This window comes from Hippoglossus stenolepis, chromosome 10, assembly GCF_022539355.2.
Source record: "Hippoglossus stenolepis isolate QCI-W04-F060 chromosome 10, HSTE1.2, whole genome shotgun sequence".
Taxonomy (NCBI): domain Eukaryota; kingdom Metazoa; phylum Chordata; class Actinopteri; order Pleuronectiformes; family Pleuronectidae; genus Hippoglossus; species Hippoglossus stenolepis.
In genome coordinates this window covers 18,793,923-18,808,529 of record NC_061492.1, presented here as the reverse complement: position 1 = coordinate 18,808,529, position 14,607 = coordinate 18,793,923, and the positions used below count along the sequence as shown (strand labels likewise).

Sequence of the window (14,607 nt, the reverse complement as noted above, 5' to 3'; positions counted from 1 at the left end):
CAAGATCTATAGAATGGTCAGCAATGCACCTTGACGTTGGTTGCCACCCGCCAATAAAGAAGAAGAAGAAGAAGAGCTATAGATGATTTGGACATGTCATTTTATTTTTTTAAATATTGCCAGATCTGGCAGTTGGTTGCACCTATTTGCATTGTGAGTAAGTGCCATGGGTCTACTGTGCAGGGAGTGTTCTACAGCACTGAGAATAACCCTCTGTCAATATGTGAGTCACTGAACCTACTGGGATCTTTTGTCTTTAATTTACAAATCACCTGCTGAGAGGAGAAGAATGAAAACATCAGGAGAAAATCCCTGTTTTATTATTGTGCCTGACAATGTGTTTAATATTATTATAATCCTTGCTTCACACACGCACGCACACACGCACGCACACGCACACACACACACACACACACACACACACACACACACACACACACACACACACACACACACTCCCTTTTATCTGTTGCTTCTCCTATTATCTCATCCCATCAGGCATTTGGGGGAAAGGAGAGTAAAAGAGGAAGAGGTTATTCGACACCGAGGAATCATCTTCACACCCCTAGACGATCTTCGACAGGAGCCGTCGCCTAGCAACCAGCTACAACAAACTGCACCGAACTCAGCACCGACATCAATGCTAACGTTAGCTTAGCGGCTAACTCAGTATGTGAGTAAGGAACCAGGCGTAAAACAGTTTTCCTAATTTTAGGGGAAAATGGTGAAACAGACGATACAGATATTCGGTCGCATTAAGCCCACAAAGAGAACGACAGCGGTGAGTTCGCAGCTGAAATGGAACTTTTGAACACAACTCTGTTTCTATTGACATCAATGCTAGTGTTGCTAGGATGTGCAGCAAATGTTAGCGCCATACAAACGAGGCCTTGTTGTAAATAAAGCACTGTGGTGCATGGTCCCATCGCGTCAATTAACACAGTTTGCGGTCGATAATTTGAAGCAAGAAGCAACAGCTCCCTAAAACACACGTGTCAGTACATGCTGCTAAAGTTCTCATCACATTTTCTACACCCACTTTTCAATACAAGACAGTTGAACTCATCATATCAGGAAAAGCAGAGGTGTAAATGGTGACAATAACCATGTCCCCTTTCCGTTAAAGCCTTTTCCATGGCAGACATGTTGACATGTCTGCCATGGAAAAGGTAATGCACAGGTGTAAAATAATGAAATGAGTGACTGGAACAGAGCCATCATATAAGTTATCAGGATCATCTGTGCTTGCCCGTTTATCAAAATGTCTTCTGTGAAACAAGTAATCCTTCAAGGGAGCAAGAGTTTAACACTGACCAAATCAAGGGAAATTTACTATCTCATCCGAGGGAAATTAGTTTGCAGAAAACTACATACAAATCATCAAGAATTAGGGTTGCAAAATTCCGGGAATATTCAAAGTTGGAAACTTTCCATGGGAATATATACGGGAATATACGGGAATATACGGGAATTAACGGGAATAAACGGGAATTAACAGGAATAAACTGGAAATTGTGTGGGTAATTTATACTAACTGTATTTACCTTGTCATATACAGACATAAATATAAACATTTTGTTTTGTCATAAGCTGATTTGAGCCCTGAGGAAACTTTGGGCACTTGACTATATGCTTCTGCATCTTTGTGGCATTCTTAACATAGGTCTTTGCACAGTATTTGCAAATGTACACAGCCTTTCCTTCTACATTGGCTAGGGTGAAATGTCTCCACGCATGAGATAGTGCACGTGGCATTGTTCTGTAGAATAAGATGAGAAAAAAGCTTGTAAGAAACACTAATGCAATGCCAGAGATATAAATAGTTAGCTAAACAATTGGAATCGTCTTTAAAAATATTTTACAATTGATGGATAAATGAATAGAAATAGGCTAGATGAACAGATGAACAATCCTCAATCAGCATGCTTATATATTTTCCCCAGTAATATCATCAAAACTTACCTGACTAGTCCTTGGGCTAATGCAGTAGTGTGGCCTCAATAGCCCTGCTGTAGTGTGCAGGATGCTGGGAATTATCTGTGCATGTGATGGAAGAATGCACTGCACATGGAAGAATGCACTGCGCATGTGATGGAGAAATTCAACGTGCAGCGTGTGCTGCATTCCATACATCTTTAAAATAGAGTTTTGAATTATTTTTGTATTGCTCAGCGTTTAATTTGCGTTAAAATTATTTTTTCAAAATTCCCGAGCTTAACTTCCCATGGAAAGTTTCCGGAAAGTTTCCGCCCCTTTGCAACCCTATCAAGAATACAGCATTAAAAAACAAATACCTGACAGATGATGGGGACAAAAAACACACAGTATAATACAATACAGGCTCACTCCACAAGGAGACAAAATTAAGCCAAAGTCCAACATGCATATGCACATTTGCATAATTGGTATATTCATAATTTTCTCTTGGTAAAGAGCCATTTTTAGGACTGATGCCAATTATCTTGATTGACTTGAGTATTCGAACAGCTTATATTTTGTGCACATGTTTAATACTTATTTTGTGCACAAAATCATCTTTCTCTCTCCCAGCACTTTTATTTCAAGCTGAATGGGATATTAAAGCTGTTGTACTCGAACCATTATGAATAAAGATATAGACGACGTGATTCCACTTCCTCCCTCTGGCCAGAAAAGATGCCAAAATATCTTGGGCACGAACACTGCCCTCTTGCACATCTGCATCTGCACAGTAGCGATCAGGGGCTGGAGGCGCACTAAGGTGGTCGTGATCCACTCTCGATGAATCGCGAGTCCGTCTCCGCTGACAATCACGATGTTTCAACACATTTTTATAGCATCAAATAACCAATTTGTACCACAAAAATAACGCTTGAACGTTTATCGGTGTGATTAGAAAAGAGCTACCTAACTACCAAAAATGATATAAACCATCTTGGAGAAAAATTGACTTTCAAGTTTGGTCCATGTCCCATCCACCTACTGCATTCAGCCACCAGGTGGCGATCAAGATGATTTGGCGTCACTTTTGGCATGCAGTCATGTCGTCCATCTTTGTATACAGTCTACTATTAGAACCATTTCAAGTAAGCACTTCTTGTTGACGTTTAGTGTGGTACCATCCGTTAAATTATTACAGCGTGTAACTGTATTAAAGACATTAAGGTGAACCACGCTGAGCCAGTGTTAAATTCACTGTTCTGGAGTGTCAGTCACAAACAGTGACAAACTAGTAGTTATTTTTCTAATAAAATACTCACAAGCCTACTCATTTTTACTTGCCATCAGATATGAGATTTCCTCATTGGGCACATATGTCAAAAAGCTAATTTTCCAAACAGAAACACCACTGGCAAAGTACGTTCTCCTCACTAAAGCTCTGTTTGTTGCACAGCAGCACAGCAGCTGATGGAAGCAATAATTAAATTACTTTGAGGGTTTCAGTTGCACTTTAGCTTTAGCCGACAGATTACAGCAAAATGCAATGAGCTGCCACCTCCTCCGGGCTTTTTGAGGTTGACTCTTTTTTGGGCTGTTTGATGTTTGATGTGAAGAAGACAGTGCAGAGGTGGTCAGAAATCGATACTGCAGGTAGGCTGACAATGAAAAACAATCTGATCATTTAGGTCTCATTGTATCTTTTATCACTCTTAGCCTGGGGCTTGTAATTGCATCAATGTCCATTGAAAACGTATGTCAGAACATACTGTACGTCTAAGCCCCGAGCAGGGGGGTGTTTAAATTGAACCACCGAACCTTACTTTAAATGTCCGTCCCTGCTCTAGGGAAATCTATATTGGTTTACAGTTTCTACTGTCTACCCTAAGGCCTTGGCTTCGGGTTTGGCTTTGGTAAGCGGAGGTGAATTTGCAGAGCTGGTCTACATTGTTCAGTGAGCATTTTTGGATGTTCAGTTCTTTTTCTTGCCATAAGATTTATGATCATAAAAATATACCAACTTCTTATTTTTTTTCATTTTGGAGCCTGCAGTACACATACCAGAAGTGACCAAGTCATATTTAAAACCTGACATGTATCGTCTCTGTGTTTAACTCGGACTACGTCTATGGTACCACTTACATATCAACATACAAATCATAGATTATGTAGTAGACTAGTCTTTAAATGCAGCACTGTGGATGGATGCTTGTTGCCATTTATGTTGTCCTGTTTCATTGACAGGCATTCTTCCACTGTGGTTTTGACTGTACTGTTGTCTCTGGCTCCCTCAGGTGTACTCTGTGGACAATGAGGAGAAGACAGGTGCCTCTCTGGAGTTCACGGTGCCCAGAGACTTAGCTGATGGCTTTGTTAACAACAAGAGGGAGTGCTACAAGTTCAGGTAGAGACTGAGACCGAGAGTACAATTTACATTTGATTCATTTCCCAAATCATTTGTTCTATCTAAATGTAACTGTTGGGGTCTTTGAAGTACACCATAATGATTTACATTGTTTTTCATATCTGGCTATACTTAGTAGTGATTGAAGTGCAAACTGTTATATCTGCTTTTCTACATGCCTTAGAGGGATCTCTCTATCCTCTTTTATGTTATAAAAACACCAGCAGCAGACTAATTATAGATAAATAAAAATATAACTACATATCCACATGTAGTGTCTTTATATCTGTATAATTAGCCACAGTCTTAAATGAATGTACAGCACCAGAGCAATGAATGGCATTTGATTTCACTCATGGTTAAGTTCACAGGAGTAATGTAAATGTGGAAAAAGAACAAATACAGATAAAGCAAGGTATGTCATCCACCAGAACTTAAAGGTTGCATAAAAACTTTTTCCCATGAATAATTCATCCAGCAGTTCTGTCAGTGCAGAGCCAGAACATCTGTTTAACGCTGTCGGTGAAAGCTGCAGCCTTATATACACTCTTGGCAGGGCCCATGCCACGCTTCCAAGCCCTAAATTCACAGTTAGGGAGTCAGACGGCAGTGGACACAGAGAGCCTTTGAAAACCACAGAGTCTTATAATAGCCGGTGGAGGTTCCCTTGTGCCCTTATAGAAATAAAATTTCCACTTTTAACAATCTCCATGGGCGGATTTCTCTTGCATCTCTCTCATCTTTTTCTGTGGGATAAAAGCACGGCGGGGTTGAGACTGCTTTAGAACACAGAATGACTAAACTCCTCCTTATTCACTTGGGAAATGAAATTGACTCTTTTTGTGCCTATTCAGTACGGCTGCGGGTAACTGTGGTGAGCCTCGGATGTTTGAGATAAACCAGCAACATATATTTTTACTATATGTTATGGTAGTAAATGAGGTCAAAGATTTATGCTCCTCCTTGTTGTGTTCTGTCAAAGGTGTAATGTTAATCCTGTCTTTGTTCTTTTCTCTTTTGTCCAGATACCAAAAAGTGTTTGATCAAGCGGTCAAACAAGAAGAGATATTTCAAAACATTGCCAAACCAGTTGCAGACAGGTAAGATCTTAATGACATTGTACTATTCAAACTGAAAGATGTAAACACGGGATTGTTTTAATGCCAAGTAATATATAATAAACCCTTTGTCAACCCTTACAACGTCAACACATTATCCTGCTTACAAATTAGAAATGATCACTGACCTCTTGTGCCCAGCAGTGCTCATCTCTCCATGTTGTGGTCGGGCCACACAGGCTTTACCCAGCCCTGTTGACAGGATGTCAGTAAAGCTCAGCTTTCTTTAAGATGGAAATGAAGGGTGTCAGTGATTTTTGGCATGTTTTACATACTTAAACCACTAAGTGGACTGAGCTGGCAGGCAAGATGGCACGCTGTGCCATTGTGAGTGTGAGAACATTTACAAGCCACAACACAGAGCTGTAGATACTGTAGCTGCTTACTCATTTTGAGCTGTTTAATTTGTCGTGCACAAGGATTCATTAGATGAATCTACAGAAACATCAGGCCGTCAGATCAACAGTGTAAAGTCATTTGTTAATACCACTGAATTTATTGAAAATGAGTAGAACACAAGGGTCTCAATTCAATTTAGAATCTTAAATATGTCTATAAATGGATTCAACCAATATATTGGACTGATTTGATTTGCAGGTAAACTAAGCACATTTTCTTACTTATTAACTAATGGTCACTATAGCCAATTGATCCAGTTATTTGATGGTTAATTGAATACAGCAGAAATGTCCATGTCATCCATTTCTACCAGATGTATATCGCTAACTCTCACTTCTGTTAAATCAAAAAATGTTTTTACTATGGACCCCTTGCGGTAATATGTTTTGCATTTACATTTCATGTTTTTCATCACCCAATTAGCATAATTGTGTCTCAGTGATGAAATTCAATTCCATGCTGCTTCACCCCTGAAACTAGAAAACACAATGTTTAATGCATTTCAACAGAAGTAAACTCTGACTGTCTCTAACATATCTTCCCACCCTGCCTGAACATCTAGTCTAAATCAGGACTGACATCCAAAAGCGAAAACAGCAAACAGAGCAGGATTTACTGGGAATTTCATATGTTGATTGAGTCACGTAACCCAGGTTCTTCCTCTCGCTGCCTCCACGCTGTCCTCATGTCTCAGGTTAACCCCACCATCTTCACAGCATTCCACTCCAGGCTTCTTAGTCACACTACGGCCTATTTGTGGAACCTCACAAGTGCTTTGCATTATCAGTGTTGTTCGGAGACATATAAACAACATGGTGAGACGTCTGGAATTGACCTGACTCACACGGGCTCACACGGGTTCACTGACTTAGGTATTTGGTTGCCCTCCCCAGCCAACAGTTCCCCCCTTTGTTGTGACAGATGGTAAACATCAGGTTAAAAAGTTTCAGCCACAACCAGGTTATACCTTAGCATATCAATTTGAGCTTGGCGTCTTATAGTCTTTGATATGACCACAATGTCTGCAGCCTCAAGGACACTAGTCCCATGTAGCCATGGCCCGTCTGTTGTCCCTATCAGACATTTCTTACTCAAACCTCAGGTCCTCAGCTCTGCTCGATCCCTGTTTAGTCACTGAAGTTTTAAGCTTTTAAATTCAAATCTATCTTATTCGTATAGAGCCAAATAACAACATACAATGTCAGAATACTTGATTAAGGTCAATATTATAGTGAGAAATGCAACAATTTCCACATTGAGTGATTACTTGGCGACCATGGATAAATCTCATGCCCTGTTGCAGAAATCATGAACAGAATTAAATGTGGACTGACACAATGTTTTTCCTCAAGCCCCTGTATTCGAGAAACATTTATTCAGGTTTAGTCAAGAGTGACTCTGGATCGCAGCAGTCACCGCACTAAGACTCAGCTTCATGCACACAGGCGCCTATCTTCTCAACTACCAATAACTGTCAGGTTGTTGTTTTGGTTGGTACTCAGTCATACTTTACGCACGGTTTAGCCAAAAGCTCTAACTCGTTTACTTACGCACTAGTCTCTGTCTCTGCTGTGGTGTAACCCAAACCAGTCATTTCTACCCCAACACAGTAGTTCAAAAACAAACCAGCATTAATGTCGCCAGGAGACGAAGAGCCAATGTAATGATGTCGGCCTGGCAAAGCAACCCCTCTATCTTCAGTGTAATTCCATTTCGCAGGGCTGTGAAACCTGCAGCCCCAATTTAAAGAAGAGTCTGGGACTGTCTAGTTGTATCTGTAACAGTGTTACCTCAGAAAGATTGGACACACTGCTTCTCATACAGAGAACAATGACCCTCTGGATGACAAGTTGCCAATCTCCAGGAAAATTGAGGTGTAAACAGGAACAAGCATTGGGGAACACCCAAGCCTCGGTGGAAGGGCCCAGCCCGCATCATTAGCACACATTTTAAACCGAACACTGAGCCTGTGTCTTTCCCCCCCTGCTGCCAATCAGTACCATGACTCATGCTACATTAACTGGCCAGCCAATGGCAAGCTAACTGACCACTGTTCTCATAAGTGGATGTACTTTAAAAAAACTGACAAGTAGACTTTTCCTCTCACCGTTCTCATGCAGGGTGTGGAGCTGTACAGCACACAGGAAGGAAAACCCACACACCACTCGAATACTGGGTCGGCAGCTCCGTTAGAATAAGCAAGAGGCTTAAATTTGTTTATAATTCATCTTAAAAAATATAGTGTCGAGATATCCTTTTCCTTGCAGTTGGCAGCTCAGTTTTATTATTACCTTTTATCCAAGCTTGTGTGTCAGAGAACCTACTCCAGCCCTGTGGAGATTTTGGCTGTGAGACTATTTTAATATTTCTTCCTGGTTTGTTTCCAACGCTACACAACAGAGGGGCTTTTCCATGCCAATTTAATCTGCCTCTTGGGAATACTGTCATTTTAGATTTAAGTTCAAACGTAGCGAGATACCATTGGTTTCCATTGACTGGTGCACGTGCAGAAAGGCAGCCCACTGCCAAACCAAAATTTAGCGGGCCCCCGTCTACTTGAGTGGGTTTGGGCTCCTTCCTTCACTCCGAGACATTTCTTCCTCCCTGGCAGATCGTCTGTCGCCATAGCAGCTCTCCGCTCTCTGCCATCTATTCCTGTGGATTTGAAGTGTCAGATTCAATTCACTCAGACCTTCGCAGGGATACACTTGACACTCATGGGCACTGTGGCAAATTATATTACAGTGATGTCATAGGAGGCACATGCTACAAACAAGCAACGGTTTTATTTACAGACAGATGCATTCTTGTCTCAGCAAGTCATAACATATTGATGCTGCATTTCAGCAAGTCATAACATATTGATGCTGTATTTTAGCCTGAGCTTTACTTTGAACTCTTGATAGTGATTTTTATCTATAAGCCCACTGTTGTCTGGTTCCATATATTGAGTCTTCTTTAAAAATACCAGTGGTGATACACTGTTTGGTTCCAGGTACATCAAATGTCATACTTGTGAAATGTTCTTATTCTGTGTTCTATTCTATCTATGGTCAACTGGGCAGAAGGAACAGATTTGACGTAGGAGAAAATAGTAATTTTGAACAATGTATATAAGGAATATATCTATAGATAATTGAATCTGGTTTATATCAAATTTTATGAATAAATAATATACATTGGTGTGGTTTGTATTCATAAGAACGTAATGTTTTCATTGTTCATGAACTCGGTTAGCTATATTTACTGTTTGTAATTTTAATTTGAACAGCACTCAAAGGTTAGCATTCTGGGAAGTGTAGGAAACCATCACCCACAATAAATGTCCACAGGAAAAAGGTACACAACAGGAAAATGATGTATGTTCACTATCATTACAGTAGATAATGTAGTAGAGTTTAAGGATCAGCCACTGATCTCAGGCAGGTGCTAAATGTAGATCTTTGTAATTGGTATGTTCGTCTTTAATACATAAACACTCACAACAACATAATCAACTGATGGGATTATTCGCCTAAACTAAAAGATCAGGTGTTAATGGGTTTCTTTGTGTCTATCTGTCTGTGTGTCTGTGTGTGTGTGTGTGTGTGTGTGTGTTTGTGGGTCTACAGTGTATTAGCTGGTTATAATGGCACCATATTTGCCTACGGGCAGACGGGCAGTGGGAAGACCTTCACCATCACAGGAGGGGCCGAGCGTTACAGTGATCGAGGCATTATTCCACGCACCCTATCCTACCTGTATCAATGCTTCTGCCAGGTCAGCACCTGCAGCAACATGATTTGACAGTGTTTTTTTTAAATTAATGTTTCAGTTTAACTGATTAACAGTGACCACATACAGTGAATCAAGCAAATTGTGCATTAGTATCTGACTGGATTCTTTCAACCATCATTTATTTTCCTTTAAACAATTTCTTATGCCTAATCTGATCTGTATGTGCATGTATTGCTCCACAGGACAGCAGCATGGTTTACACCATACACATCTCCTACCTGGAGATCTACAACGACACGGGATATGACCTTCTGGACTCCAGACAGGAGGCCTCCCGACTGGAAGACCTACCGTCAGTGTTCTTCCTCTTTGCTTTTTGCTACAGACGCTTCAGGAATGCTGTTAGCTCAGAAAATGTCGACAGTCCTACAGTGCAGTGTATATTTCACTTCTGATAATTTCATGCACGGGTGCGTGTGTTATTTTAAAGTTGAAAAGACCAATCACCACTGGGTCCATTATTCTCCCAAACACTTGTGGGTTTAGTTGAGCCTTTTTCCTCCGCAGCCATTTGTCAGCCTGACCCAGAGTCACTGTGTGGTGAAATGTGGAGACTCTCGTATTTACCAGCCCACTATGAACTGCCAACTGACATAATGGGACTGTGGGACAGCAATGGATGTGGTCAACCTGGTGGCAGACTAGGCCATTGGAGTGGAGGGCAAGAGGGTCATGTGGAGAAATAGCTTATATTCATAGCCGCTCACCGCTGCAGCTGCTCTGAGGGAAATTCAATTTTATATCCATCTACCTCTTATTTCACTAATTTCATGCCATTCTTTCTGCTTCTGTCTTTGCCTTCCCCATGTCTGTGTCACTTCCTCTGTCTCATGATTCCTCCTGTGTCATCCTGCTATATTTCCAGCTCTTTCTTTGTTTTTATCAATCTATCTTTGCAACTACAAATTTCATCTATCCGGTGGGTTTCTTGGTCTATTATCTTGATGTCATTCATATTTCTACCTGTTGTCATACTCATTGCTTTTTCATCTCAAAGTGGACTTTGGACTTCCAGGCAGGACATCGTCGCGGTACATCATTTTTGGTGTTCGCTGTTTCTTGTACCAGTTCCATTTAAGTTTTCTCTCTCTTCTTACAGAAAATCCAGCTCAAGGTTTGGATGCCCACAAATCACAGTCTGCTGCAAATAGACAGTGCCCGTCGTTAACCATGCTGTGGCCACACTTGCTGATTCAAGGAGAAGCTGAGGCAGTTACAAAGTTTCTCCCTCTGAACGTTAGGCTGCTTCTCTCTCTCACTGCCGACAGAATCTATTCTCTTCTTTTTGATATTCCTATTTTCATTTTTTCCCCTGGTCCACTTATTATCTCCGTCTGTGCTTTATTTCCGTTTATGCGTTCAGCACTCCACCCTCTGTATGTTCAAAAGTCTGCTTTGTAAATACATTTAAATGGATCTGTATAATTTCTTAACATTTGTGTAAAAATACAACAATTAGATCCGATTTGTTGATGGGGCTGGTTGGGAAAATAACCCTCCTAGGACACAGTCTTTAATCACACTGAGACTAATACTGCTTTATCAAACGAGCTCAATTACCTACACATGTTGACACAATTATCTACATGTGTTCCCGAGTCATTCCGCCCTCGCTGACATCTCAATCCAGTAGCCAAACTGTCACAACCCTGGTGGTATGATAGAAGTGATGTGGTAAGATCACAGGAGTCTATTCATAGCCAACCCTTCCAGCACACTGTGTTTCAGGGGGCCTGTTGCGGCTTCAACCCAATCACCTGTTTGTTTTTAAAAGCAAGCCCTGTCTGTTATCACGTTATGAACCCCCGGACAGATAAAGCACGCGTCAGCCCGGGTCGCAGCCCACGCCGACTTGCAGATGTGGTTTGTTTGGATTTAGAGCCGAGCGAGGCCAAGTCAATTTGAGGAAAATAGATGACATAACAGACATAATTAGTAATGGACTTGTAATTGCCTCGGTGTTGGATTATTTGGGTTTTGACTGGATTTGTCCTGATTTGTCATCTTTTTGTTTTCACAATCTGAAGTTAATTCATTATGCTGGAATTTCCTGTAGTAAGATTTCGGGGGGTTTTCTTCTTTTTTCCAGAAGAGTAACGATTATGGAGGATTCAGACCAGAACGTTCATCTCAGGAACCTGTCGCTGCAGCAGTCATCCAATGAGGAGGAGGCTCTGAATCTACTTTTCCTGGGAGACACCAATCGCATGATTGCAGAAGTAAGAATTTCTTCTCTACACAGCAGAAATGTTTAATATGACCTCAACTTTTAAGTCACACACCATCAATGCGTCGGTGGTTTAAGTCAGGACTCTAAACAGCAACCACTCCCAGGGTAAATGGCATAAAGGTTATTTTTTGGCCATGAATGTAATGGACATTCTAAAAGCTACCTTGGGACCCTTCTAAAATATTATTTTGGTCCCCTGTGGTCCCTTTTACCATGTGTTTTCTAGTAAATCCAAGCATTCTCTCTGTAATTTCTGTTTATGTTGGGTTTTTTCTACTCTTCAGACACACAGACTCCCCATGCTGATGAGACATGCGGTGGGCCAGCTTTTTGCTTTGCAACCTGAGGTTTGGAGCAAAAGGCCTGAGCTCACCTTGTTTACTCTTGTTGCCGGATTGTATGTAAATAGCAGACAGTAAAAGTGAACGGGATAATCAGGTTTCAGTCAGAGATTTCGCCTTTTCTGACAAGTCGGTTTCTGTTGTGGCTGCAGGATTCTTCCGTTAAACAAAATCAGTGCAAAAGAAGGGGTTGTGGGATGTAAGATGGAATTTGTAAATGGTTTGAGTAGCTAGTAGCGTGTCACTTTACTTGTAGTGCATGAAAACGTGCATCACAAGTAAATCACATATTCCACCGAACACAGGCCATCACCAAAACAACATTGCATTGGTTTTGTTTTTCCTTGAGGATACACTTTAACACCAGAGTCCACTGTTGTAAAATCCCGAGGAAATGTTTTAGTAGAAACACATTCCTGGATCTTACATTTGTTTATCAAGGCGTTGCAATGCTCAGCAGGGAGCCCCCAGCGTAGTCCACCCACTCAGAGACTTTGGTGAACTCCAAAAAAGTAGATTTCCCTTGAGCGTGAAGCAAACAAAGAAGCATGGTGGATAATTTAGCACTGCCAGAATCCTCCCAGAAGTCCTTGCTCCTCATGGACCTTCGATAAAGTTAAAGTAGTACTTTCTTTGTTCTCCTGCTCACAGCCATGTGGACAAAATATGACACATCCATTCACACCACACTCTGCAGACCATGAGCTCACTCACTCTGAGACCTGGCAATCCCCTCTGCACTTTTATTGGACAGGAAATAAAATGCACCTTCTCAACTCTTCACCCTTCCTTTTGCCTCACTGGGAAAAGTGTTCCCCTCATCTGGTTTAATCTCTGCATCCTTGTTTCTTCTCTTCACATCTGCGGATGAACAGCCTGGACCTCTTCCTTCTACATCCTAAAAGCCTCATGGCAGAAAATTCACTCTCAAAATCTTTTGAATCAGTAAGCCTCTAATTGTTTCGGTAGCACAAATTGCCCCTTTTATGCTGCATCACTTTAACACCGTGTGTGGTTAGCATTGTGTTGAAGTAAAACACATGAGAGTGAAGGAAGTGACTCCACCGAGGTTGTTTTGTTCTGTTGTTTTTCCACAACTAAGGAATATGTTAATGCTCCTTTGTGGATACGGTTTCCTCTGTGGACATGCACACAGTATATACCTTTTAAATACTGTATTTTATCTGCACTTGTCTATTTGTGCTGACAGTTATTCGAGGACTCCTAAAAGATCTTTATCATTGTGGTGATTATCAAAATGAAATTATTTTGGGACACGCCCCAAAGGAATAGAGTATATCTCTTCAACTACAGGGTCTGCTGTATATGAGTAATCTCAGTATATATAAAAGCTGGGGCTCAGTCTTGAAAAATACAACAGTAAATAGGACCCAATGACACATAAGAGCCAATCCTTCACTTCTTATCTATGTGCAACTGCCTGTGTATTTGACTGTTATCTATGGGTGCTGGTTTGCATTCCCACTGATTTCTGCCGCCAAGGACGTTATGCTTTCACCCCTGTCCTTTTGTTGGTTGGTTTGTATGTTGGTTTGTTTGTTATCAAGATTATGCCAAAACTGCTGAATGCATTACCATGAAACTACCATGGAAGGATGTGGTGTCGGTCAGGAAAGAACCCATTACATTTTGGTGCAGATCTCTATCAGGGTTTTCTCTCTTGAACTTTGTGAGATAGGGCCTATTTTTTCCCAGGGAAAAGAGTGTGTAATATGTGGCTTTATTTTCTTGGTGCATGTATTTCCACCAATACACTATTATTACTTTTCTTTACTGTACATAGTATATCAATATATCAAAATACCACTTGACTTAGACTTGGGTCATAGGGTCATATTACTGCTACAGTTTACAGTTCAATTTCTAAATGTTTTTTGGAAGATCAACAAAAATATTTGCATGAATTGATTCTGAATCACGTGCAACCTGGATCTCTAAATGTTTAAACACACTGAAGCAGATTAATGTTAAAGAGGTTTTCTCATGGTGTTTGGTGTGAGTTGGTGTTAATAGGATAGTTTTAGAAATATTGAATCTTCCCTAAACTTGATCCTGTTTGCAGTCTTGTTAGGTATGTGATCCTCTACTGTCTTAGGGCTGCTTCAGATTACTTTAAGAGATACCCTGTGGAGCACACATGGATGTGTGCAGACCGAAGGGAATTTGGATGGAGGAAAGAGATGACAGCGGTGGGTTAAGATAGTGAAAGATCTGTCAAGAGCTGTCATGGCCCTTACAGGCAGGTGTTGGCACATGTATGCCAACAACAAGTCAGGGTCAGAGCACCTTTGTAGAATGAATGTCCAGGAATGTCTGTGATGATGATGTTTTCATGCAGAGAGGAAAAGTGAGACATGTCCAGATCAGATCAGTTACAAATCCACAAAAGGGAAAAGAATC

At 41.0% G+C, this 14,607-nt stretch overlaps 1 protein-coding gene across 1 annotated transcript in view; it reads left to right on the top strand.

Moving 5' to 3' along the window:
* Positions 1-576: 576 nt before the first annotated feature.
* Positions 577-14,607, top strand: part of kif6 (kinesin family member 6) — a 57,194-nt gene continuing 43,163 nt past the window's right edge. The window contains exons 1-6 of the mRNA XM_047341534.1: positions 577-781; positions 4,212-4,321; positions 5,347-5,421; positions 9,450-9,597; positions 9,798-9,907; positions 11,705-11,834. Coding sequence (XP_047197490.1) covers positions 722-781; positions 4,212-4,321; positions 5,347-5,421; positions 9,450-9,597; positions 9,798-9,907; positions 11,705-11,834 — 633 coding nt within the window. The 5' untranslated portion in view covers positions 577-721. The remainder of the gene's footprint in view (positions 782-4,211; positions 4,322-5,346; positions 5,422-9,449; positions 9,598-9,797; positions 9,908-11,704; positions 11,835-14,607) is intronic.